The sequence below is a fragment of the Schizosaccharomyces octosporus genome (genome assembly GCF_000150505.1).
Source record: "Schizosaccharomyces octosporus yFS286 unplaced genomic scaffold supercont6.3, whole genome shotgun sequence".
NCBI lineage: Eukaryota > Fungi > Ascomycota > Schizosaccharomycetes > Schizosaccharomycetales > Schizosaccharomycetaceae > Schizosaccharomyces > Schizosaccharomyces octosporus.
Genome location: NW_013185621.1, coordinates 2821653 through 2844716, shown reverse-complemented (window position 1 = coordinate 2844716; position 23064 = coordinate 2821653). Strand labels below are relative to the sequence as shown.

Sequence of the window (23064 nt, the reverse complement as noted above, 5' to 3'; positions counted from 1 at the left end):
AGACGTGTCTCGTGGTAAAAACGCCTTTATCTAAACAAAAAAAACTGATTTGTTCAGATAAGAGAACTCGCTTTTAGGTACAACCAGATAACCATATGGCCAAACATTAGCCAATCAATTTCCTCTTCGCTTAATCCGAGAAGGAGAAGCGAAAAAACCGATCCAATCATCTTTGTAGAAGCAATCAATAAGATTCCGGATTAACCTTGTTCTTTCAATCAAAGAGATAAGTGAATCAATCCACCCGATAAAATGTGTCTCATTCAGTCCATATACTCGATAAGGTTTCAATATGATGGTACAATTACCACCTTTTAGGTTTAAGATAAACACAAGGTTTAAGAACGTGATACTGATAATACCAGCAATGCATCATGTAGAGTTCCCATTCGCGAGGCATCAAACTTATCGAAAATAAATAGTATCTGACGCATTGTTATGTTTACGTGGCTCAGCACAGTACGACTGAGAAAAGTGTTTCATCTTTGTAAACAAAGGCAATCAACAACAGCCACCTTTTGACATGGTGTAGTAGTCAGTAATAGAATTGTCAACAAAAGAAAGGAGATAGACTTGGGAGTGAATCATCGAGATTATGTAGAACAAAAGAATTGAAAAGATACGAAGATACGAATTGCGTATGAATGAGACGAGAAATGTAGTAGTAATGATAAAGAAGGAATGGTTTCATGGTTTGATGGAAGGATTTCTTTTTTTCTTTAAACGTCCTGATGGACTCTTCCGGTATTATTAACATCATGCTTGAAAGATGTAAGTACCAAGTATTCGTTTTGATGCTTGTATTTGTCAATGAGAGATGAATTGAAGCTATACCTATGTCAATGGGGAAGAGGAAGAGTGTGAGAGAGAGGGAGAGGGAGAGGGAGAGGGAAAGGGTGAGATGAGGACACGGGTAAGAAACCGTTGTAAACAAACGATATAATTTTAACAAATAAATAGGATTATATATAATGTTAGGGAAATTTTTTGTCGGGTTTTAAGAATATCGTTTGTGAAAGCGAGGTTTGCTAAATAAATACAGAGCTCTTGCACAGGACAACAAGCAGTAGTAGTAGTAGTAGTAGTAGTAGCAGTAGCAGAGGGAAAAGTTTGGAAAGGAATTGTGCTCAAGTGTTTTGGTTTTGTTGGAAAAAGAAAAGAAATTAGAGCGAAAATAAAATGAGTATGAAAATGAAATGACATTGAGAATAACCACGTAGCTTACAAGGATCCTGTAAACCCCAAGTAGCCCTTACTGAAATAGAATTCGTTTGTTTTATTCATCGTGAAACCCGTCAACATTATCAACAACAACATTACTATCGATCCAACCAAGGTATTCTATGAAATCTAGCTTCCTGTTTCTCGTTTTCTTGTTTCCTTGAGCGAAAACATGACAACCAAATTTCTGTATCGATGTAAGAAAAAGAAAAAAAAAACTAGTCACAAACATAATACAGATTAAGTGAAAGAATTAGAGCAAGAGAAAGGAAATTAAGAGATGGGAGGTACGGGAACATTATTTTCTGTTCTTGCATATTTCAGAAAAGCTCCAAACACCCCTAAATAACCTTCATGTCTCAAAAAGTATGCATTCATTGTCTGATTGCTCCAAAATTGAATGGCGTACGTAAGTGTATGCATCGTTTGTACATGGTTGCGGATGAAACTGCCTCCAAAGTAGATATTTTTGACATTATGCTTTTGCGCATGCAAATACGCAATCTGGCCAATATTGTTACTAATCGCTAATAACAGCGATCTGGCAATGTCTTCCGGTAAAAATTCGTCCAGTTTTTTGTTTTCTCGAAATACTTTACCAAACGAACTCGCAATGGTACTATCTTTCAATCCAATCCGTTCATAGCCAATATTTTCACCGTAAATGTCTCCTACCAACATATCTACCGCTGCATTGTCTCCTTTCTTCGATAGCTCCAACATTTCATCAAATGACGATGCATGCGTTAGCAACGATAGTAACCCCCAAAGCGTTCCCCCTCCCAGTGATGATCCCCCAATACGCTCAAATTTCGAGGGTCCCGTTACCTTCAGAATACTCACACCAGATCCAATATTCACAAGCATATGTGGATATTTTCCGTCGTGGAATTGTTCTTGAAACGTCATCTCACACGTCTCGGGGTTTAACATAAATACCTCTCCAGGAATGCATGATACCAAGTAGTCTAGTCCTGTAATTAAGCACTCCATTTCATCTTCTCGAATCACTTCCACGTTCAATTCTTTCGACATTCGATCATAAAACTTGTATGCACCTCCTCCTGTTGCCATAACCGTAACTGGCTTTCGTCTCGATTCTCGTGCGTGATCTTGAATTAGTTGTCTCATAAGATTTATGCAATCGTCAATTTTAGAAGTCTCAAACTTTGCAAATGATAGCCTTCCTCCATGATCAGTTTCTTTTTCGTTAATCTCCGAACTTGACGAACTCGGTGATGTCGTGTCGCGAACGTAGTAAAGAATCTTTGCCAATGAGCCACCAATCTATATAATTCTTCATTAGTATTTGGATTATTTTTCGACCTCCATCGTCAACAGCTTTTTCGTTTCCTTTATGAAACACAACCACATACATCGACAGCAATGTGCGTAACTTGAGAGCGATTATTTGGTAAAACTATGTCTTTGGTATCTTGGCCTTCTTCTTCAAGAATTTGAGCGCCTTGAATCTTTATTAGTTACATGCTTCCTCATTTTAAATCATGCTGCTCATCATCCTTCCCATCATATCATACCTGTCAAGTTCAGCCATAACGATGGAGGTTCTGCTAATTGGCGCTCAACCTGTTCTATAATTTCTTCACTAATTTGACTGTGTCGTAATCCTGGTTTGTGCGTATCCATAATTCTCAGGTATCTATCGGGTATCCACGAATTTAATAGCTCTCTTCGTCTGTAAACTTTGCCTCCAATCTAGTTCTTTTAATCTTTCTTTTTCCAACAGAACCAATTTACTTTGCTGTGGTTTAGGAAAAAGTCTACAATCTTGAGTGTGTCTACAGTGAGTACGTGTGGGAGTCGTGTTGGGTCGTATGTTTGTATCAAACTCTCATCTTCGAAAACATACCATATATCAAACGAATTAACATTTCCTCTCTACATTCCTTATAGAAACTTTTGTATATTTCTATTGAGACGTATTCAACTTGGTTGAATGGTTCATTAACGTCGATAGCTTTTTTTCATTAAAATATGGATCAGTGAACATAATCATAGTCTTCCTAGAATTACATAATCTTCGATTGAAAAAAAAAATGTATTTAATTTCAATTTTCGAGGTTGCCTAAACATTTTTCTGAATAAACTCAATGCTCATTTCAAACGCGTTCATATTTGTATTTATATGATATTTTATTGATTCTCGAGCCAGAAAACCTGCTCATACATTTTTTAGCTTTCCTCCAATTTAACAATTATATTGGTAAAGGATAGTAAAGAAAGATGGGAGAAACAATTTGTGATTTGTGATCCAGTTCATACTATAATGAGATCCTATAAAAACATGTTTCACTAGAAATTCATTTTAAATGCTAGGATGAAATAATCTATAAATTCGATCAATAGCACGGAGTTGAGATGATATACCATAAGCATTTGTCTGGATATCTTCCAAGTCCTGAAGAAGGTCTTCTTGCATGTGTTTAGAAATTGCCAACTCTTTAGATAGCTCAGCCATTGTGTTGACCTGAAACACAAGTAGTCCATATTTCTTGTCATCCAGGGTTTTCTTCTGTCCAGAACATAACAATATTCTTTCTGCATCCCGCATTGACTGGCGGAACCGTTGACGACGTTCTGACAAAGACAAAACGCTCTTTTTAAGAAAGTTCTTTTGGAATTGTTTAAGTAAAGCATAGCAAAAGATGATACTGGGCGTAATTCCTACAGTTGCAAAGACGAGCTGTTGACTCTTCAACAGTCGATCAATGCCGCTCAGTGCTACCTCAACATCCACCTTTGTTTTTTGCAACTGAATCAAAAGGGTACGAATCAAATTCCCTGCAATAGCCGTTTTTATTGGCGCTTTCAAGTCATGTTCGTATGCCTGTAGCACTGGAGTCAAGTCTCCTTCCTGGACTTGAGCCTTCACGAGATCCAGGTCTATGGTAGATGTTGAAGTATCCCTCACAAAATCTAGTACCATGCGCTGAAGACTTTTCATATCACTATCCAAGCTTTGCGTCTGAATCACTGCGATCTGGGAATCCGCACGATTACTGCTTATGGTATCTAAAATGCCCAAAACAGGCTTATAGACCCAATTGTTTATAAAATCAGTCAGTGTAGAATATAAATAGTCTATCCAAACGGATAAACTATGCTGGTTTTTAGTGATTAATCTAACTGTTACCCAACTCGTCAACAAAGCTGTCAGTACTTTAAACCAACTTCTTTCAAAAGTAGAAGGGCTAAAATATTGTTTTGCTTGTAATTGCTGTTCACTTGGTTTTATAATAGTTTCAAAAATAACGATGAGGTCTTCTGCACGAGTTTTATTAGGACTAATGTTTAGAAGTGTTAGCAGGCGCTCGATCCATTCGGTCACAAGGTTATCTAACTTTGTAGGTTTTGGAGTATTGGAAGGATTCAAATCCTCATGAGGATTCCGTGCATCCATTATAGCCCTACTCAAGGTACCAATTTTCGATGCATTTTCATCTCGTAACGTACGCAAATGCTTGGCATTGCTTCGATATTCATGGCGTATCAGCGAAAGAACATTTGTTTTCGATATAAATACTTCACGTGCATAAAACTGGATGTCGGAGGCACTTACCTTTGGGAAAAAATTGCTTTTTTGGAACACTTGTGAGAAGTTTGGGGAGCGAAGTGTCGAACCCACAGATTGACGGAAGGCTTTCCATAAACGACTAGGAAAAGATTGGATTAAATAAAATAAGCGTGAAATCCAGTTTTTGTCCACGGTTTCCCAGTAATGCATATTATCAGATAGTTCAGTTGTCTCATTCATTAATTTTTTTAACAGCATGATATGTAAAGTTGCAGAACATCGACCCAAGATAGACCAATAGAGGGGATCATGTTGCTTGTTTTCTAACTTTTGGATTTCCTGGATGACTAGTCGTAGTTGATACTTGCTAATTGAGGTTCCATCCAGCTGTTGGAAGACTTGCAGCGCTAATGAATTTGGTGGGGAGCTAGATTTTGTATAGATGCTTTCGTCGAACGTACTGTAAACATTTTTCAACCGTTTCTGATAAATCTCCATAATTTATCCACGAAAATGCAATTTATAGCTTCATAAATTGTACAGATTAGTCTTTATTAAATAACTAGGGGATGTATTATACACAATGAGATTATTCGTTTCTGCTTTTTATGTTATTGAGTACAACGGAATTTGAGGATATAGCAGTGATTCTTTCAGACTGATGGACATCGATCAGCCGGTGAAAGAATCTTGATTAATTTAAAAAAATAAAAAGGAAATAAAATTATGAAAACAATTATCTTTTTTAAGATTTGTAAAGGAGGTTCCAAATGCTCCTGAAGATACTTTTTTTTTTTTTTTAATAGCAATATGCATTTATGAAGAAGAACTAGGACATCGCAACGTCTTCTGGATTTTAAATTCATGAAAGAAGTTGATTGTACATTACTTTTCAATCAGTATAAACATCATTCATTTGTTTGAACAAAACTTATTCAACTCTCTACCCATCTTACAATATTGGAAAGGCAACCTGGAACGAAATCACTTTCCGTTTAAATATATTAACAAAATACCTTAACAAAGAACACTTTATTAAAGCAAATAATATCCTTTATTTCTTCTGCCTGTTTGTTTATTTATCAACGAACAAAAGCGTATTCGTTTAAAGTTGCTTGCGATTCGTTAAAAAATAATAGTCATTATTTTTTTAAAGATCGGTAAACCATTCCGACTAAGATCAAATACGCAAAGACTTATTAAGGTCCACGAACGATGTCGGTAAGTACACCTATAGCACTAGAAGGTATTTTTCTTATTGTCCCATGTTTCTAATCCACACTCAAACGTGGCCGTATTCCACTATGTCTGGAAACGTAAGTTCCTCTACGTATGTGGTATTTCAACCATCGTTAAATAGACTAACATTTCAATAGAGAGGATGTAAAAACCCATAAAGTTCTTATTTACTTCCTTGAGCGAATTCGAAGTGCCAAGGATAATGCGTACGTTTTGCTTAAATACATGAAGGAGAGGAAGCGAATGATCTAACACATAATTAGTGGGAACTCGCTTTCTAAAGTAATTGAAACGAATCCACTATCGGACAACCCTAATGATTTATTTGCTAGCAATCGGCCAACCTGTTTAAAAGCAATCCAACTGAAGATTGAAAGCTCTGCTTATCGCGATTTATCGGAATTCGTCTTTGACATCGCTCAATTGATCGCAAATGTGAAATTTTTATACCACGGTTCGCAAAGCTTCAGTCTCGTTTGCATGTTAGAAGAATTTTGTATTCTCCAGTGGCAGATGTTGCACCAGCAAGGATTTACAGCTATGACTCTATGGCCTCAAGCTCAAGCATCCCATGCCATGATGAGTCAGAAAAGTACTACCTCCAACACTTTCCGGCCTGCTTCCACTTCGCCCCAAAGCGGGCTTTCTACGAACGCATCAGAAGCACCCAGACAAGTAAAGCATGAAGAACAACCATCTGATCAGGATTCAGAGTTGTATGGGGAAGAAGCGGAAGCAGACACAGAATTAAAGAGAAAGTTTGCTCGAGATGAATCCTTTGCGAAAGAAGAGAATGTCAAGCATAGAAAATTGCAACAATTCCCATCGAAACCTACCGTTCCTCTAGAAGCAAAAGCAAAGGCAATAATGCGTCAGGTTCGCAGGTATCGGGATGTGAACGGAAGGCAATTATTTGCTCCCTTTGAACGCTTACCGGATCCAAGGATGTTTCCCGAATATTATCAAGCGATTCAACGTCCTATGGCCCTCGACGTGATTCAAAAGACTTTAAACAAAAACCAATATTCATCGCTTGATGAGTTCATTTCAGATTTTAATCTCATGTTTAATAATGCTAAATCTTTTAACGATCCTTCTAGTCAGGTATTTCGTGATGCAGACTTTTTGCAGAAATATTTAGCAGATGTAATTCAAATGGAATTGGGTAGATTGGATGTTGAAGGTGGTGCCTACGATGTGGATTCTTCTCACACTTCTCAGAGATACGACAAGCAATATCAGACATCCATTATGTATGAAGGTACTCCGCTGAGCATAGGTGACTGGGTATTATTAAAAAATCCATCTGACTTTAATAAACCGGTTGTTGCACAAATCTTCAAAATTTGGAATTCAGCTGACCAAACACCTTGGATTACCGTGTGCTGGTATTTTCGCCCTGAACAAACCGTACACCGTGCCGATCGCATCTTTTATGAAAATGAAGTATTTAAAACATCTCTTTATAGAGATCATCCCCTGTCGGATATAATTGAACGATGTTTCGTTATGTATATTACTCGCTACGTGCGAGGAAGACCTAAAGGTATTCGCTCAACTCCAGTCTTTGTCTGTGAGTCTCGCTATAATGATGATACGAAGCAATTCAGCAAAATAAAATCATGGAAAGGATGCATGCCTGAAGAAGTTCGAGGATTCGACTACGAAATGATACTTTTTGATCACACTATCCCTCCAAATAAAGTTCCTAGCCCTTTGCTTCACTTATTGTCGGGAAGACCCCAAATGACGGATACTCAAACACAGATGGCTTTATTTGGTAATAATAGTATGAACGCTGCTCCTGCTCAGGGTGTTATATTGCCAACTTCTACAAATGTTGATGACAATTTGAATCCAAATCGCGTTATTTCTCCGTCTCCTTCCGACTCTTTTTCCTCAACTCCGAAACCATCTCATTTGAACAATGGTACTCCTCCTGTAATGCCCACTTATGCTAGAAAGACTAGTACTCACTCGGACCGTACGCAATCCCATCTTTCAAGAATGGGTTTGCCAAGTCCAGGGATCTACGGTCCCGCAGGTGGGTATCCTTTGGGAAATCAAAGCAATGTGGGCTCTTTACCAGCGCGTCCTTTTTATGGTGGTACACAAGATGCTACACCCGTTTCGCAGCCTGCAAATTTATCTAATCTATACGGGTCAAAGATGAATCCTCAATACACAAAAACAAATGTAACACCGCAAGGTACACGTACTTCCGGATCAGTTGGAAGTCTTTCCGGACTATCAACTCCTTTGGGTACTGCATACAACTTACATAGAATACCGCCTCTTCCTTCATATACGGCTGCCTTTATAGTCCCAGGAACTCATCAAAAAGAAAATGGTAGTGCTTCTGGACAAGGTATTGATGATAGAACGATAATTAACGTTGACACAGTGAATGTTCTCAATAAGGATGACTCTGGTAATGTATTATGGTATTCTGTTCCACCTCAAGATCCGGTACCAATACAAAATTATAATTCTAATTTAAGTCATTCGTTAGAATATTTGGAATTTAAAAGAAAAAAGAACGAGAATAAAAGTGGAAGTTCTCAAGCTTCTGCTGCCAAAGAAGAAACGGCCAAGCATGACAAACTAATCGGTTCAGCTTTAGAAAAACTGCATGATTTGCAAGTGCAACAAATTAACATATTAAAGAATGATTTGTCTAGCATAGAACACTAGTTATGGCTATGTTGCTTGAATTTAGATGCATATCTCTGTACAATAGATCTTTCTCTTCATCAATTTAAAGTAGTTTATGACTGTAAACATTAAAGGTGGATGTTTATTATCTATAAAAAAACACGTATATTTTATTTAATATTTCAAAGTAAATAACTGACTATAGTTTCTTGGATTTCAGTTAAATTATTGAGAATATTCAATCTCCCAATTGGCTTTTGCATTGAATTGCGATTTTACGTTCCCCATCGTTAAACTAGCATGGTGGGCATAAATCTAACCGTTACAATACAACTTCTTTTTTAATTTATTGTGATCTATTGTCATTTAAACAACATCTACAAGGATGTCTCAAAAAAATCAATTTGCTTGTTCGTAATAATAAACTGAAAGAAGGAGTAACTAACTGTATAGTTCGGACAACCAAGGCTATTGGGCTCGTGAATACTAGCGAAAACTTCACTAAGCCAGCTGAATTTGAAGAAGTTGATGAAATCGTGCGTGTTTCTTGCTATAGTCCCAACGGAAAATACTTTGCATACGCTAGCCCAAATAATGTCGTTATCATTGATGCCGGATCTGGAAAAACATTGACAATTTTACCAGTAACTAATGTTTACGAGCTAGGATTTTCACCTCTCGGAAACTTCTTAGGTACATGGGAGCGTCCTGGCAAGGAAGCTGATGGAAATCCCAAGCAAAATATGAAGATTTGGAATACTGACAGTGGCGATTTGATTTTCAGCTTCGTCCAACGTAACCAAACTGGATGGAATTTACAGTACACCGTCGATGAAAAGCTTGCTGCTCGTTTAGTGACCAACGAAATTCATTTCTATGATACTGCCAACTTAGGAAAACCCCCAGTTTTCAAGTTACGCGTGGAGGGAATGAGCGACTTTGCTTTATCCCCCGGACGCAATCACGTCGTTGCCGTGTTTGTCCCAGAGAGAAAGGGCGCACCAGCATCTGTTCGTACGTACAGCATCCCCAACTTTACCAGACCTGTTTCTCAGAAGACATTCTTTAAGGCCGACAAGGTTCAGTTCAAATGGAATGCTTTAGGTACTTCTTTACTGGTTTTGACCCAGACCGATGTCGACAAGTCAAACAAGAATTATTATGGTGAGACGAATTTATACTTACTGGGAATTACTGGTCAATTTGATTGCCGTGTTGATTTGGATCGTGAAGGACCAATCCATGATGTCGCCTGGAACTCAAATTCCAAGGAGTTTGGTATTGTCTATGGTTATATGCCTGCAAAAACTTCAATTTATGACAGTCGTGCCAATGTTATTCATACTTTGCCTCTTGCCCCCCGTAACACACTTTTGTTTTCACCAAATTCAAGGTACATTATGTTGGCTGGTTTTGGAAATCTCCAAGGTAGCATCGATATTTTCGACCGCCTCAATCAAATGAAAAAGATAACAACCGTGGAAGCTGCTAATAGTACTTTTTGCGAATTCAGTCCCGATAGCCAATTTTTATTGACGGCTGTAACTTCTCCCAGACTTCGTGTTGATAACAGTATTAAAATTTGGCACATCACAGGAGCACCCATGTTTTATGAAGAATTTGTAGAACTTTACCAGGCACTCTGGAGGCCTAGCCTTGTAAACGTTGCTTTAGTGGATGATTCCCAAAACGTTTCTAACTTACCTACTGCTCCAAAAGCCCACGAATCTGCAAGTAAGCTCTCTTCTAAGCCTACCGCCAAGCCCACAGGTGCTTATCGCCCCCCTGGTGCCAGAGGCCAAGCTTCTACATTTTCCTATAAACGTGAAGAGCTCGATGTCTTAAGCAGTAATAGCGCTTCGAAATTACAAGCCACTCCTCGTCAACGTATCGTTCCAGGTGCTGCTCCAGTTACCGAAAAGAACAACAAGAAGAATAAGTCTAATAGCAGCCAGAAGGCTGCACCTCAACAACCTCCTGCTGAAGTGAGTGACGAGAAAAAGATCCGTTCCCTCTGCAAAAAGTTACGTGCAATTGATGATCTCAAGGCACGTTTGGATAAGAATGAAAAGTTGGAGGCTACTCAAGTTAAGAAAGTAGAATCCGAAGGAAAGGTTTTAGAAGAACTGAAAGCACTTGGTTGGAACCCTAATGCTTAAGTGAATTAGAGCAGCTTTTCATTTTTCAGGAAAAAAGTAGATGTTTAGAACTGTTACCTTTTTTTTTAAAACCAAGCCTTTAATTGTTGCTTCTCTAAGAGAAGTTAGAAATAATTGTCATAGGCGACGAAGTATTTGATATGCGATTGATTCAAAATGGATATGGGATTGGGCTCTTTTAGGGCTTTTTTATTATGTGTATTTACCTAAATACCAACTATGCTGCAATTGCGATAATGCCGTTAGTTTGCTTTTTTCCTTTTTGGTTTCCACCTGATATATACGCCTATATGTTATGATATTTTCAGTTTTATTCTATGGAAATTGGAGTAGTTCTCACTTTTGACATTTCTTTCTCCATGATTTTTTTCTTATTTTCACTCATTATATCCTTTTCCTTTGGAAGGTAACCGTCTTTTATGTAAAAAAATTGTTATAATTGAATCACTAACGAGCTTGTCAATATCGGCCAGTCATAGCAAAAAGGAATAAATAAAATATACTCCCTTATTTTTCATCTATTATTCTGGAGAAATTGAATAATCAAACCAAATAGTAAGCAAATTCCATTAAGAACAAGTATTTTGCTATTTGTTCGACAGCAGCTGTGTCGAAATCAAGTAACAAGTAACAGGTGACAAATGTAGTATTTCATTTTCCATAGGAAGAGGACGCTTTTGCAAAATAAGAAGAAAACCACCTAGGATAGACGGAAGATGTCAAAAGCTAGTGTTCCCGATTTGAAAAAAGTACGGTGTTTGATAACAAATGGAATTTTTTGCTAACGGCTCCCGTAGTATTTGGACAAGCAGGTTTTTGTTCAATTGAACGGTTCTCGCAAAGTATATGGCGTTTTGCGTGGCTACGATGTAAGGTATTACTTGTATGAATAAAATAGTAACAATGATAGATTTTTCTGAACATTGTCCTTGAAGACACTACCGAAGAGAAAGCAAATGGTGAAAAAGTCAAAATCGGGTCTGTTACCATTCGCGGTAATTCTGTAATTATGATAGAGGTAAGCTTTGTTTTTTAAAACAAGTGTTCATTACTTATTTCCTTTCGATTCTAACCGGTTGGATTTTAGGCTCTAGAGAAGATATCCTAAAATAGACGTGATAAACCATCGTTTCATAGTCAATGGTTTTCCGAATGCGGCATAGAAAGGTCTTCGCTTTTGAAATAGAGAACGGGAAAATTCATGATGTTTGTTTTCAAAGGTGCAAATAGTTTTCATGCATAGAACGATTGTTGCTCGAGGAAGTCGAGCGTGATACGGTAAGAACTATCCTCGAGTTCTTTTAGGTGAGTGTTTGACAAGAGTCGTTTGCCTGGATGCATCGGACAAGATACAGTTGTTAGACCCAAGACACGATGAATAAAAATACCAATCTACGAAACCTTCAACGAATGGTTGATGAAGTCAGCTTAGATATCTTTTAAACGGTTTAGTTTCTTGGTGAAATATAGAGGACGAACTTGAGTATAAACTAGGAGTAGTAAGAATTTACATGAAGGGGCATTAAGCAATCCATTCTCATCTGTATTCTCATGTGTATCTCTTCAGCATATATCTAAACTGAATATGGAAGCTCTTTGTAACAACGAATTAAGCAAGTTGTACAGCTTTCGCATTCAATGTTTACCATCTGAGATTTTATTACACGTCTGCCAAAACGGAACAAAAAACATCAAAATGAGAAGTAGAATTTTATAAACTATTAGAGACCATAGTGAAAAAAGAACCAACCATTCATATATGGAGCCTAGCATGGCTCGTAATTACATCCTTAGTAAACTGCCATTGCTGTGTATAACAAAGATCGCATGCCGATTCACCTGTTGAGAGTACTAGTAAACATTCATTAACCTCACTAGGTTTCTTATTTTTTTATTTTTTCCTATTCTAACGTTTAAGGCTTTGGGGTGTGGTTTGTTTCTTATGCCTGTAGTGACGAAAAGAAAACATAATCCATGAAGAATACATTCCACAGGAAAAAGTAATCAAGACGCGCAAAAATATGAAAGTTCCAGCAATTTACAACTTCCCTCCTTTTTTTACTCGTCAAGTGAATGAAAACACTTGGCAATCCCAAAAATCTGCTTGGCAAAAATGGATCCACATTTGGTGCCGGGAGCATAGAATTACTCAGTTGACTATCCATTCTGGATTACTAGAATGTCCATTAATTTATAATGAGAGTATTCATCGTAAGTTTGGAACTATGTGAAAGGAAGAGCATTGACTGACGGCCTATGTAGGAACACTGCCATTACCCGTATTCCGGGAAATCGTAGAAGATATGGTGAAGCAAAATGACGCTGAATGGACTCAAAAAAAAGAACCTCGGGATACATTTTGGGTGTACTGGCGTTCTATTGCTGAATGGGGAGATATTATTACAAAATGGGTATATACGACACTATAGCTACCGGATAGATAAAAAACAATTGGAGTTTAATATTCACATTAACTAACAGAATAGTTATTTGACACCGGCAGAGATGGTGCTGTTTGCACCTATTATGAATTACAGGAACAATGCAAGGAAGTGGATTGTTTGGAGGAAGGTCTACTGCACAAAGTTTTAGAGTCGTTGATGAAAAAAGGGAATGTAGAGCTAATGAAAGGCTCTTCTGGGAAATACACCGGCTTTAAAGTATTGTCCACATCTTAAAGGATCCAATTCGACTCTATGTGAACACGCTCAGAAGAGTTCCAGTTACAATCTTTTGCTATTTCTTCAATCATTAGGAAGATTATAGGAAGGCGGGGAAGAAAAGGAAAGAGAGAAGACCATAACCCAAGTCCATTTATAGTTGAAAAATACACTAAGAGGCTTTTCTGGCGAAGGTTACTTTAACCTGACTGCCACTGAGGGCCATACCCGCTGTGCCATTTTTTGCAATACCAGCCTCTCTTTCAGTGTCATATTCAACAAAGGCAATACCCCTGCGTCCCGGAACCATACGAACCTCTTGAAAACCTTGATATGCTTCGAAAATTTGTGTAAGAATTTCAGCCGTGACTTCTTGTGGAAGGTTTTGAAGTAGAAGAACCTTATTAGGAGGAAGCAGATCTTCGTTAATATTAAATTTCCGTTCGCCTGCAGCAGCACGTTTCACAGGCTGTTTCTTATGAGCAGGTTTGGGTGCAGGTGGTTGTAGTGCACCTGTACGTTTCAAATGTTCTAGAAAGTCGTTAATAAAGATAAAAGAGTAAAGAGAAAAACCATCATTGGATGTACTGCAAAGCCTCTTTAATAGTAATGATTTGACCCAAGTGCATTCTGTTTGCATCTGTAGATTCAAGCTCTGCATCCATAACGGCAGAAAGTATCCATACCTCTTCGTTCATGACGTTGCAGTTTATGCGATTCTAATTGCTTTGGGTCCTGAAGCTGTAAGATGGCATCACTTTTGGTTCGACTGAATTGAATCATCATTGGTTTTCCATACAACGGATATCCTTGTAAATCTTGAAGAGCACGGCTAGCATCTTGAAGATTTTCAAAAACAACAAACGCCTGTCCGCGCATACGCAGTGTCTTTCTGGCGTGAACACTGAGGATCTTGCCGTACGCTCCAAACAAGTGTTCCAAAATTTGTTTCAGCACTTTTCAACACCGGTTAGCAATAAAAACTAAGAATAGTCTTGCAAAAATTTTAGATAAAGCCATTTACATACTGGTAATCCGGATTTTTTCTTCGATATTTCGAATGTACAACGTCTCAGATGGGTTCCCCAGAACCTCATCGGGGCGACGCTCTGGCACATGATTTTCCACTACGGATGGAGAGTTCATAAAGAAATGAAAGAAAAGGAAAACAGGTAACCTTTTTCCTACGACTCTACAACCGTCCCTTGGAAGCGCGTGTTGGAACAATACCACTGGGGACTGATTATAGTGAGCTACAAGGAAAGGAAAGGTACTGAGAAATGCTACTAGCTGTAGGGAAAACTAGTTAGAAAGAAGTAGATCTAAAGGAATCTTCTTTCAAAGGAGCGTTTGTTTTTTTAATTAGCATATCTATGCTACAAACTATGCTTCTGGCTCCTTGACGCCAAGCAAAGGGTTACTATTGCTGGGAGGAAGGATAGGATGCCTTGGCAATTGAAGAAAGGAATACTCTTCAAATAGTACATTTCAATTACAAATACTTAAAGAAGAGAAAAGGAAGAAGTACAGTCAATAGTTTTTAGTTTTACAACTCAACTTCAAAATCGTCCATCTGTTGCTTCAACTCTGCTTTAGTTGAATCTTTTCTTCCTGCATCATTGTTTACCAATGCATTCTAACTCTGTCTTTGCAATTTCTTTTTAGATATGTGTGATGGAATGCACAATGCATATTCCGAAACAAAGACTTTCTCGCTGCAAACATATAATGCACTGCACTAAACCAGCTTCGTCCGAGGCCTCATCACATATTCACCTCCGACTTGAGAACGACCAGTCACTTACCCGGTGTAACCGGTTCGTTATTGTTATTATGTGGGGTACATGGAGATACCTACCAATGAGATACTAATGCGTAACAGCACGCATTTTGCATCCGGGGTAACAAATGCGGGACAAGAGCAAACACATTCACTTGCCACATTTTCTTTGTTTCTTTGATTTTTTTCTTCAAAACAAGGTCAAAGACTCACGCAGAGTAGGAAAACAAAACTTTTTTATAATAAAATTGTAAAAAACTATTTTTTTTCTCTTTTTGTTTGCTTTTTTGAAACAGAAACAAAGAAGGTTCGTAAACTTATCGTGGAGAACCAGGAAGGTTTTCACAAAGGCTTGTGATTGGCGCAATGGATTAATATTAGCCAATCATAAGTCATAGGACAAGCAAACTTAAACTTAGTTTTATCTGGAAACCACTGAGTGGGGGAAAGGAAAGCCTAGTTCTATCTCCACACAGAGAAATGCGACCATTGGGTTCTTCTCCTCTAACAAGAGGGGCAGGCCATGGAACCTTAACGATTATAAACAAACGGGTTCAGTATTTAAGGGACGAGAAGCCCATTTTTTGTTTCCCTTGGATTCAATCTCCTGGTAGAAACATGTAAAGTGAAAATACGGAGTTTGGTTTACAAAGCACAGTTTGTCTTCATCAGAACTTATCAAGAGGGCTGGTTTCAATAGAGCAAGCAAAACAATGTCATGAAGGTTTATCCGGCAGATAACCTGCATTGGAGATGAAAAAACAGTTAGCGAGACGAAACGTTAGTAAACACGGGATGGAAGATGGGGAACTATCGGGATTTCAAAGAGCATCTAATGGAAGGTTATGGAGAAACAGTTACTGGCAGCTGGAAGTAAGGAAGGAAGGATAAAGGTTTTGTTCCCTTCCTTTTTCTTTTCTTACGGATTACTTGGGTTCGTATTGTTTTTGTTTATCTTTTCTTGGTATTTTTCCTCTCCAATAGGGCCTTTTTTTTTTCCTTTTGGTTTACGCTGTTCCCGTTATTTCTTCATTTGTGTACTGCATCGTTCGCGTTATAGACCTACAAGACGAAATAAGGATGCAGTATCGTGGTTGAAACGCGCATTTTTGTCTATCGATACCCTGGAGACTCCAATACCCATTCGCCATTTGATTGGCCCTCCACATTGTTTGTGACTGTTTGTGTGATCAGACAACCAATCCGACTGTCACGATGACATCTAATTTGCTTGCCTTGTTCTTATTGGTGACGTAATAAGCTGAAAGTTTTAACGTTGAGATGTCAAGTTTTTCCTAATGAAATTTACAAAGAGTACAATTGTTTTTCGGGGGGAAAATTACCGAATACCTATATAAGAGTCAGAGCACCCATTCGGGATTTTTTCTTCCACCAACCTACAGTCTCTAACCTCAACTGCCTTTTTTCAAGTTCTTTTGAGGTCTTGAGAAATAGAGAACAAGAAAAAGAATAATAAATTGATTAATAAATCTTTGGGCTATTCTCCCAACTGATTTCGAGGCCATTTGTATCCATTGAGCAATAAGCCTTGTGTGGTTGGAAAAAAGCTGTTGGATACTTACTTTTAATTAAGAATATCTAACAGATTTCCTGAAGGTGTGTTTTTATTTGGAAAAAGTACCCTAAATATCTATACTCTCTTTTTCCATTGAGATATCTCTTTCTTTCTTTTTTTTTCTATCCGAAGTGTCGTTGAACTTAACGTCGAGTTTCACACTCCTTCGCAAGTATAGTACAATTTTTTGTAGATATATCTTTAGTATTCGTTTTTCTTTCGGAATTCTCGGTTCTTGTCGTTGATTTTCCTTTTCTCTTTTCGTTTTTTATCGTTAAAAAGTCAGATTCTTTAAAAAACTTTCAAAATGTCGTTGTTGAATTTCAAGCGTGGTAAGATCTTTACCATGATCATGTTGATTTTCGTCTCCATGGCTGGATGGATGTTCGGTGCTGATACCGGTTCTATTGGTGGTGTCACCAACATGAGAGATTTTCAAAGTCGTTATGCGGACCGTTACGACCCTATTACGGATTCCTACTCTTACTCATCTTGGCGTCAAGGTCTTTTGGTCGGTATAGTTAACATTGGTTCTTTGATCGGTTGTATTTTGTCTTCTCCCTTGGCTGATCGTTTTGGTAAGCGTAAGTCCATTATCGGTTGGACTTGTGTCTATATTATTGGTATTATTATTCAAGTTACCACCGTTCCCTCTTGGATTCAAATCATCGTTGCTAAGATTTGGACTGGTTTTGGTATCGGTGCTCTTTCCGTCTTGGCCCCCGGTTATCAATCTGAAACTGCCCCTCCTTCCATCCGTGGTACAATTGTCGTCACTTACCAATTGTTCGTCACTGGTGGTATTTTCATTGCTGCATGTGTGAATATGGGTACCCACAAGCTTCACAAGACTGCTCAATGGAGAGTTTCCATGGGTGTCAATTTGATTTGGGGTATCATTACCTTCATTGGTATCATTTTCTTGCCTGAGTCTCCACGTTATCTTATTCAAATCGGCAGAGATGAGGATGCTGTTAAGGTTCTTTCAGAGAGTTCTGAAATTCCTCCTGATAGCCCCGAAGTCCAGGAAGAATATGGCCGCCTTAAGAAGTCGATCGACGAAGAATTCGCTGGTGGTACTTGCTCTTGGCCTAGTATCTTTGGTAAAAACATTCGCTATCGTACTTTCTTGGGTATGTTCGTCATGTCTCTTCAACAACTTACTGGTAACAACTACTTCTTTTACTATGGTTTCCAAGTTGCCCAAGGTGCTGGTATTCAATCTCCTTATTTGTCTGCTTTAATTCTTGATGCTTGTAACTTCGGTTGCACTTTTGGTGGTATGTTTACTCTTGAGTACTTTGGTCGTCGTAATCCTCTCATTATCGGTGGTCTCTGGCAATCCATGTGGTTCTGGATTTATGGTGCCGTTGGTAGTCGTGCCCTTTATCACGCAAATGGAACTTCCAACACCCGTGCTGGTGCAGTTATGATTGTTTGCGCTTGTCTTTTCATTTTCGGTTTCGCTCAAACTTGGGCCCCTGCTGCTTACGTTATTGTTGGTGAATCCTATCCCGTTCGTTACCGCTCAAAGTGCGCTGCTGTCGCTACTTCCGCTAACTGGCTTTGGAACTTTTTGATTTCTTTCTTTACTCCCTTTATTCAAAACTCTATCGGATTCAAGTATGGTTATGTCTTTGCTGCTTCCAACTTGACTGGTGCAATTGTTATTTTCTTCTTTGCTAAGGAGACTAAGGGTCTTAGTTTGGAAGAAATTAACGAACTGTATATGTCTGATATTAAACCATGGAACTCTACCAACTTCAAGCTTGATTACAAGGAACAAAAGAAGGCTGACCGGGAGAACCGCGAAAAGAGCCGTGGTGCTCGTGGTGAATCTGTTGAGTACGTTGAACGTGCTTCTAATACCGAGTCTTCTCCTCAATACTCTTCTCACGAAGAAGACTTTGCATAAACTATATCAGTTTGAAAAGTTTCAAGCTATCTGCCAAAAAAGTACATACATTGTTTAAAAAAATGAAAAGATTCGAAACCTGTCTTTTCTGAAGAATTGTTCTGTTTATAGGAAAAGGTTATAATGTTGAAGGTTCACTCCTTTAATATATAGACACAGTCGATTCAGTTATTTGTAGCGTTTTTCAACGTCGGTTTATTTCTGTTTAAATGAGGTCTAATGCATTGGTATTTAAATGTTGAGTATATTAAATAATTTTATTCAGATTTTTATGAAGTTTCTTTTTTCCTTTTCCTATTTGTTAAAGGTGTTGTTGTTCACGTAGATTATTCAAGTCATGAAGTGTAGAGTAGGATGGAGGTGTGAGTAAATGAGGAAACCAATTTAACAATCAGAAGTAATGAAGAAGATGCTATTGAAAATGTACAGTTCTCAGATGAATACTACAGTTTGTATATAAGGAAAGAATAGAGGTAGTGTTTTTGAGTGTTCACATTATTCTTAGGAGTAACTCGTTTATAGAATATTTATGCAATGAGAGAAGAACAGCTTTAGAAATACCAAAACCTGCGCGTCTTTCCATTTTAGGCGAACATGGATTACGGGGACATTTACATAGCAGAAGAGACGGAATGGGATAAGTTAAACCGTCAAGTAACGAAAAATCCGGATGATTTTGATGTCTGGTATGCTTTTGTCGACTTAGGAATGAGCAACGTGATTAACCCAGTTTTAGGGAAGCATTGATTCGTGCAACCGAAACAATAGAAGGAGGAATTGATAGAAATTCATCAAAACAAACTATAAATACACTTCGAAGCGTCTATGATAGGTTCTTGACAAAGTTTCCTTTGCTTTTTGGGTATTGGAAGAAATATGCAGACTTTGAATTTTTCGTCGCTGGACCAGAAGCTTCTGAAAAGGTATGTAACAAATAATAATTTAGAAAGTCGTCTGAACATGTGCTGACCGCTAAATAGGTTTATGAAAGAGGCATTGCCGGTATTCCCTACTCGGTAGATCTATGGGCAAACTATTGTTCATTTAAAATGGAAACTAATCATGATCCTAATGAAGTTAGAGAGTATGTACCTTTTTTGTTCATAAAGATTGTTCTCAATAATGGTAGTAACCGGTTTACTAACGAATAAACAAGGGTATTCGTGCAAGGATCAGAGATGATTGGATTGGATTTCCTTTCACATCCCTTCTGGGATAAATATATCGAGTTTGAAGAAAGACAAGAAAGAACTGATTTCGTCTACCAGATCCTAGAACGACTTGTCCATATCCCTTTGCATCAGTACGCGCGTTACTTCGAAAGGTATGATAAATATTCACGGGCTTTTGCAATTTTGAGTTCTAACATAATAAGGTTTGTGCAAGTCTCACAAAGTCAACCATTGCAGCTCCTTCTACCACCCGACGTCTTAGGTTCTATACGAGCCGATGTTTTGCGTGAACCCCCAGAAGTAGTCAGTGCAGGATCTAAACAAATTACAGTCGAAAGAGGTGAATTAGAAATTGAAAGGGAAATTCGTGCTAGAATTTACAACATTCATTTGCAGATATTTCAGAAAACCCAGGTGGAGGTTGCTAAACGTTGGACATTTGAATCTGAAATCAAGCGGCCTTACTTTCACGTTAAAGAGTTAGATGAACCACAGCTGGTAAACTGGAGAAAGTATCTCGACTTCGAGGAAATAGAAGGCGATTTCTCTAGAATCTATTATCTTTACGAAAAATGTTTGGTTGCTTGCGCTTTTTACGATGAATTTTGGTTCCGGTTTGCTCGGTGGATGCTTTCCCAGCCTGGTCATACAGAAGATGTTCGAATTATTTATGAGCGCGCTGCCTGTATATTTGCATCTATATCTCGACCAGGAATCCGGTTACAGTATGCACTATTTGAAGAATCTTTAGGAAATATTGCTTCTGCTAGAGCAATTTATCAAGCAATTTTAACTCAACGTATGTGAGAGTGAACTTACATGAATCATGTTTACTAACTCTATAATCTTAGTTCCAGGAAATTTGGAAGCAGCTTTAGGTTGGGCGAATCTTGAAAGGAGAGTATCTGGGGATGCCGGGTTAACAAATGCACATGCTGTTTTAAGAAGCATAATCAACGAGGGGGGTTGCGACCCTGGTACCGCTGCAATTCTAATTACGGAAGATATAAAACTGGTTTGGAAAGTTGAAGGAAACAGCGAATTAGCTAGAAGTAAGTTTTCGCAGAATGCTGCGGCTATGCTGGATAGCCGATATTTTTGGATTTCCTATCTTCGTTTTGAACTTGAGCAACCTTTAAGTAAGTAAAACGTCTGTAGCACTACGTAATTGTGGTACTAACTGTTTGTTTAGCCTTGGAAAATGGAAACGATCATTACAGTAGGGTTTCCGCCGTCATGAAGTACATAAGACTTTACACGAGGTTAGCTCCTCGAACTGTAATGGATTTAACAAAGATCTACATGGAATATTTAAACTATCGTTCTACAAGTCCTAATGCCGTATCCGAATACCTTTCTTTAGACCGTGAAACTTTTGGGCCCTTTTCTGTACGCGAAACCCATTGGAAAAAGCTTGTTGAAGGAGAAGATACTAAACAAGTGAGTGCCAAACTATTGAGCGTAAATGGACATCCTGGTATTGACGTCAACGATGCAAAAATTAAGGCAGGAGAGTCTCCTTATGAAAAATACTATCGCTCGCAAGGAGTTACTGAGACTGTTCCAGCAAACTTTCTACCAAATGGAACAGTGGCTCCCGCGACTATTCCTTATATGCAATAAGTCTTTTACGGATTTTAATTGAAAAACGAAGTTGCTTTCTGATTTAAGTAAAAAAGTTTTTGTTAGAATGTCTCTTCTATAGATAATTACCCAATATAAAGACATGATTATACTCAGTTTATATAATAATTAATATCATTAAGCTCTTTCATACAAGTTTGTGAACGATTTATCCTTCGAGACATTAATATGATAATTTCGAAGATTTTAACTAATTAAAAGTAAAGTTTCACAATTGAATTATCCTTATGTTGAAATCGGTATCAAGACGATGTGAAGAAACCCATCGGGGTAACAGAAATCTCTGTTCATTATGTCCGTGCTAACCGTTGATGGGAGGACTATGCCATGTAAGACGGGCTTTAATAATGAATACATAACGGCAGAAGGGAACAATCTGGGAAGTTGCTTGTGCAAAACTTGTCCCAACGTATAGCCAAGAGAGGCAGACGATTGAACAATAGGAGCATCTGCACCAAGATAAATCTTTAAAGGGATTATTCTAGATTTGCTTGTAAATAATTTTGTAGCAATTGGCCGGTAGTCGTAAAAATCGTGGTTGAGTAGCGAATTCCAGTATGTGTCTGTCTCTGGTTTAGAGAGAGCAATTACAAGAGATGAGCTTCCATTTCGAACGTAATCAGACTTAGACATCTATTAATAATGCGTTTTATAAGTTTAATGCAGAACATACCTCTTTCAGTGCATTGAAAAAACAAGTACGAAACGTCTCCATACTTCCCATGGGAACAACCAAGGAGCTTGGAAAGGACCCGACATGAAAAACAAGGTGCCATAAAACAGGAACGGAGGTAGCAGACTCTGGGTCTTCCTGCGAAAGTAAATCATAAAGCACACCTACAGGCCAGTGCCTAAAGGAAACCACGTTAGGAATGAGATTCATCAACGCTATGTAAAGCTTACCATTTGATAGATGCTTTCCCCGAACTTAGCCAACATTCTTCCAAAGCAACCTTTGGTGCAAATAACCGTTTTAGATCCTCGAGAATTTGGGCGAAATAAGAATGTCTAGGAAGATTCGCCTGTTCAGTTAGACACAGTCTACTAGAGAATAGATTACACGTTTTCAGAAGCATACCAAATAGGTTAGGGAATTTTCCTTTTGGTGTATTTCTACACTGATATTTCCATTCCAAACTAATTCAGGTATTGAGTCTCTTTGCTGTTTCATTGTTTTTCATAATTGTTTTCAAGAAGTGTACTAAATAGATACTATAGGAATGAACTCCTTTCAACATCAAAAGGAAGAAAAGTAAGTGAAGAAGAGTGAGAGTTTATTAAGAATTGGCATCTAATTCCTTTAATTATAGGAATAACTTGAAAGAAGATAGATCCTTTCGAATATTGTATAGGTGTCAATGTAGTATTTCTAAAAGGTTGAAGTTGAAATCGCTTTAACAAAATCATACAAGATTTTTCAATTTTCTTATATATAAATAATTGATGTTTTCTTTTCCCTTTAATAAATTTACTTACATATAAGCATTATAGTATTAGCATATCCTGCT

General features: G+C 38.0%; 10 protein-coding genes across 10 annotated transcripts; 6 read left to right on the top strand and 4 right to left on the bottom strand.

Annotated features, from left to right (window-relative positions):
* Positions 1-793: 793 nt before the first annotated feature.
* Positions 794-3038, bottom strand: SOCG_01827 (fumble family pantothenate kinase). The gene is made up of 3 exons (XM_013164780.1): positions 2760-3038; positions 2598-2686; positions 794-2508 (listed from the first exon to the last, which is right to left on the bottom strand). The coding sequence occupies exons 1-3, from the start codon at positions 2866-2868 to the stop codon at positions 1495-1497; spliced, it is 1212 nt and encodes a 403-aa protein (XP_013020234.1). The 5' UTR covers positions 2869-3038; the 3' UTR covers positions 794-1494.
* SOCG_01826 (uncharacterized protein) lies at positions 2973-5571 on the bottom strand. Its single transcript, XM_013164779.1, has one exon. It carries the CDS (start codon positions 5252-5254, stop codon positions 3548-3550), a length of 1707 nt encoding a protein of 568 aa, XP_013020233.1. The 5' UTR covers positions 5255-5571; the 3' UTR covers positions 2973-3547.
* A 405-nt stretch (positions 5572-5976) lies between these two features.
* Positions 5977-8752, top strand: SOCG_01825 (RSC complex subunit Rsc1). Its single transcript, XM_013164778.1, has 3 exons — positions 5977-6086; positions 6133-6201; positions 6259-8752. The coding sequence occupies exons 1-3, from the start codon at positions 6022-6024 to the stop codon at positions 8687-8689; spliced, it is 2565 nt and encodes an 854-aa protein (XP_013020232.1). The 5' UTR covers positions 5977-6021; the 3' UTR covers positions 8690-8752.
* Positions 8753-8958: 206 nt separating this feature from the next.
* Positions 8959-11326, top strand: SOCG_01824 (translation initiation factor eIF2A). Its single transcript, XM_013164777.1, has 2 exons — positions 8959-9060; positions 9104-11326. Exons 1-2 carry the CDS (start codon positions 9036-9038, stop codon positions 10807-10809), a joined length of 1731 nt encoding a protein of 576 aa, XP_013020231.1. The 5' UTR covers positions 8959-9035; the 3' UTR covers positions 10810-11326.
* A 127-nt stretch (positions 11327-11453) lies between these two features.
* On the top strand, positions 11454-12345 carry SOCG_01823 (Sm snRNP core protein Smg1). The gene is made up of 4 exons (XM_013164776.1): positions 11454-11558; positions 11607-11678; positions 11720-11827; positions 11897-12345. Exons 1-4 carry the CDS (start codon positions 11526-11528, stop codon positions 11915-11917), a joined length of 234 nt encoding a protein of 77 aa, XP_013020230.1. The 5' UTR covers positions 11454-11525; the 3' UTR covers positions 11918-12345.
* Positions 12346-12830: 485 nt separating this feature from the next.
* SOCG_01822 (ESCRT II complex subunit Vps25) lies at positions 12831-13487 on the top strand (the record flags this gene model as incomplete). The annotated part of the gene is made up of 3 exons (XM_013164775.1): positions 12831-13020; positions 13072-13220; positions 13296-13487. The coding sequence occupies 3 exons, from the start codon at positions 12831-12833 to the stop codon at positions 13485-13487; spliced, it is 531 nt and encodes a 176-aa protein (XP_013020229.1).
* Positions 13488-13641: 154 nt separating this feature from the next.
* SOCG_01821 (U1 snRNP-associated protein Usp102) lies at positions 13642-14615 on the bottom strand (the record flags this gene model as incomplete). Its single annotated transcript, XM_013164774.1, has 3 exons — positions 13642-14000; positions 14156-14425; positions 14498-14615. The coding sequence occupies 3 exons, from the start codon at positions 14613-14615 to the stop codon at positions 13642-13644; spliced, it is 747 nt and encodes a 248-aa protein (XP_013020228.1).
* A 2517-nt stretch (positions 14616-17132) lies between these two features.
* On the top strand, positions 17133-18740 carry SOCG_01820 (hexose transporter Ght2; the record flags this gene model as incomplete). The annotated part of the gene is made up of 1 exon (XM_013164773.1): positions 17133-18740. One exon carries the CDS (start codon positions 17133-17135, stop codon positions 18738-18740), a length of 1608 nt encoding a protein of 535 aa, XP_013020227.1.
* Positions 18741-19276: 536 nt separating this feature from the next.
* SOCG_01819 (U1 snRNP-associated protein Usp105) lies at positions 19277-21703 on the top strand. Its single transcript, XM_013164772.1, has 7 exons — positions 19277-19426; positions 19477-19663; positions 19721-19824; positions 19897-20064; positions 20116-20711; positions 20764-21051; positions 21105-21703. The coding sequence occupies exons 1-7, from the start codon at positions 19335-19337 to the stop codon at positions 21533-21535; spliced, it is 1866 nt and encodes a 621-aa protein (XP_013020226.1). The 5' UTR covers positions 19277-19334; the 3' UTR covers positions 21536-21703.
* A 78-nt stretch (positions 21704-21781) lies between these two features.
* Positions 21782-22727, bottom strand: SOCG_01818 (autophagy associated protein Atg5; the record flags this gene model as incomplete). Its single annotated transcript, XM_013164771.1, has 4 exons — positions 21782-22180; positions 22230-22407; positions 22460-22578; positions 22635-22727. The coding sequence occupies 4 exons, from the start codon at positions 22725-22727 to the stop codon at positions 21782-21784; spliced, it is 789 nt and encodes a 262-aa protein (XP_013020225.1).
* Positions 22728-23064: the final 337 nt, after the last annotated feature.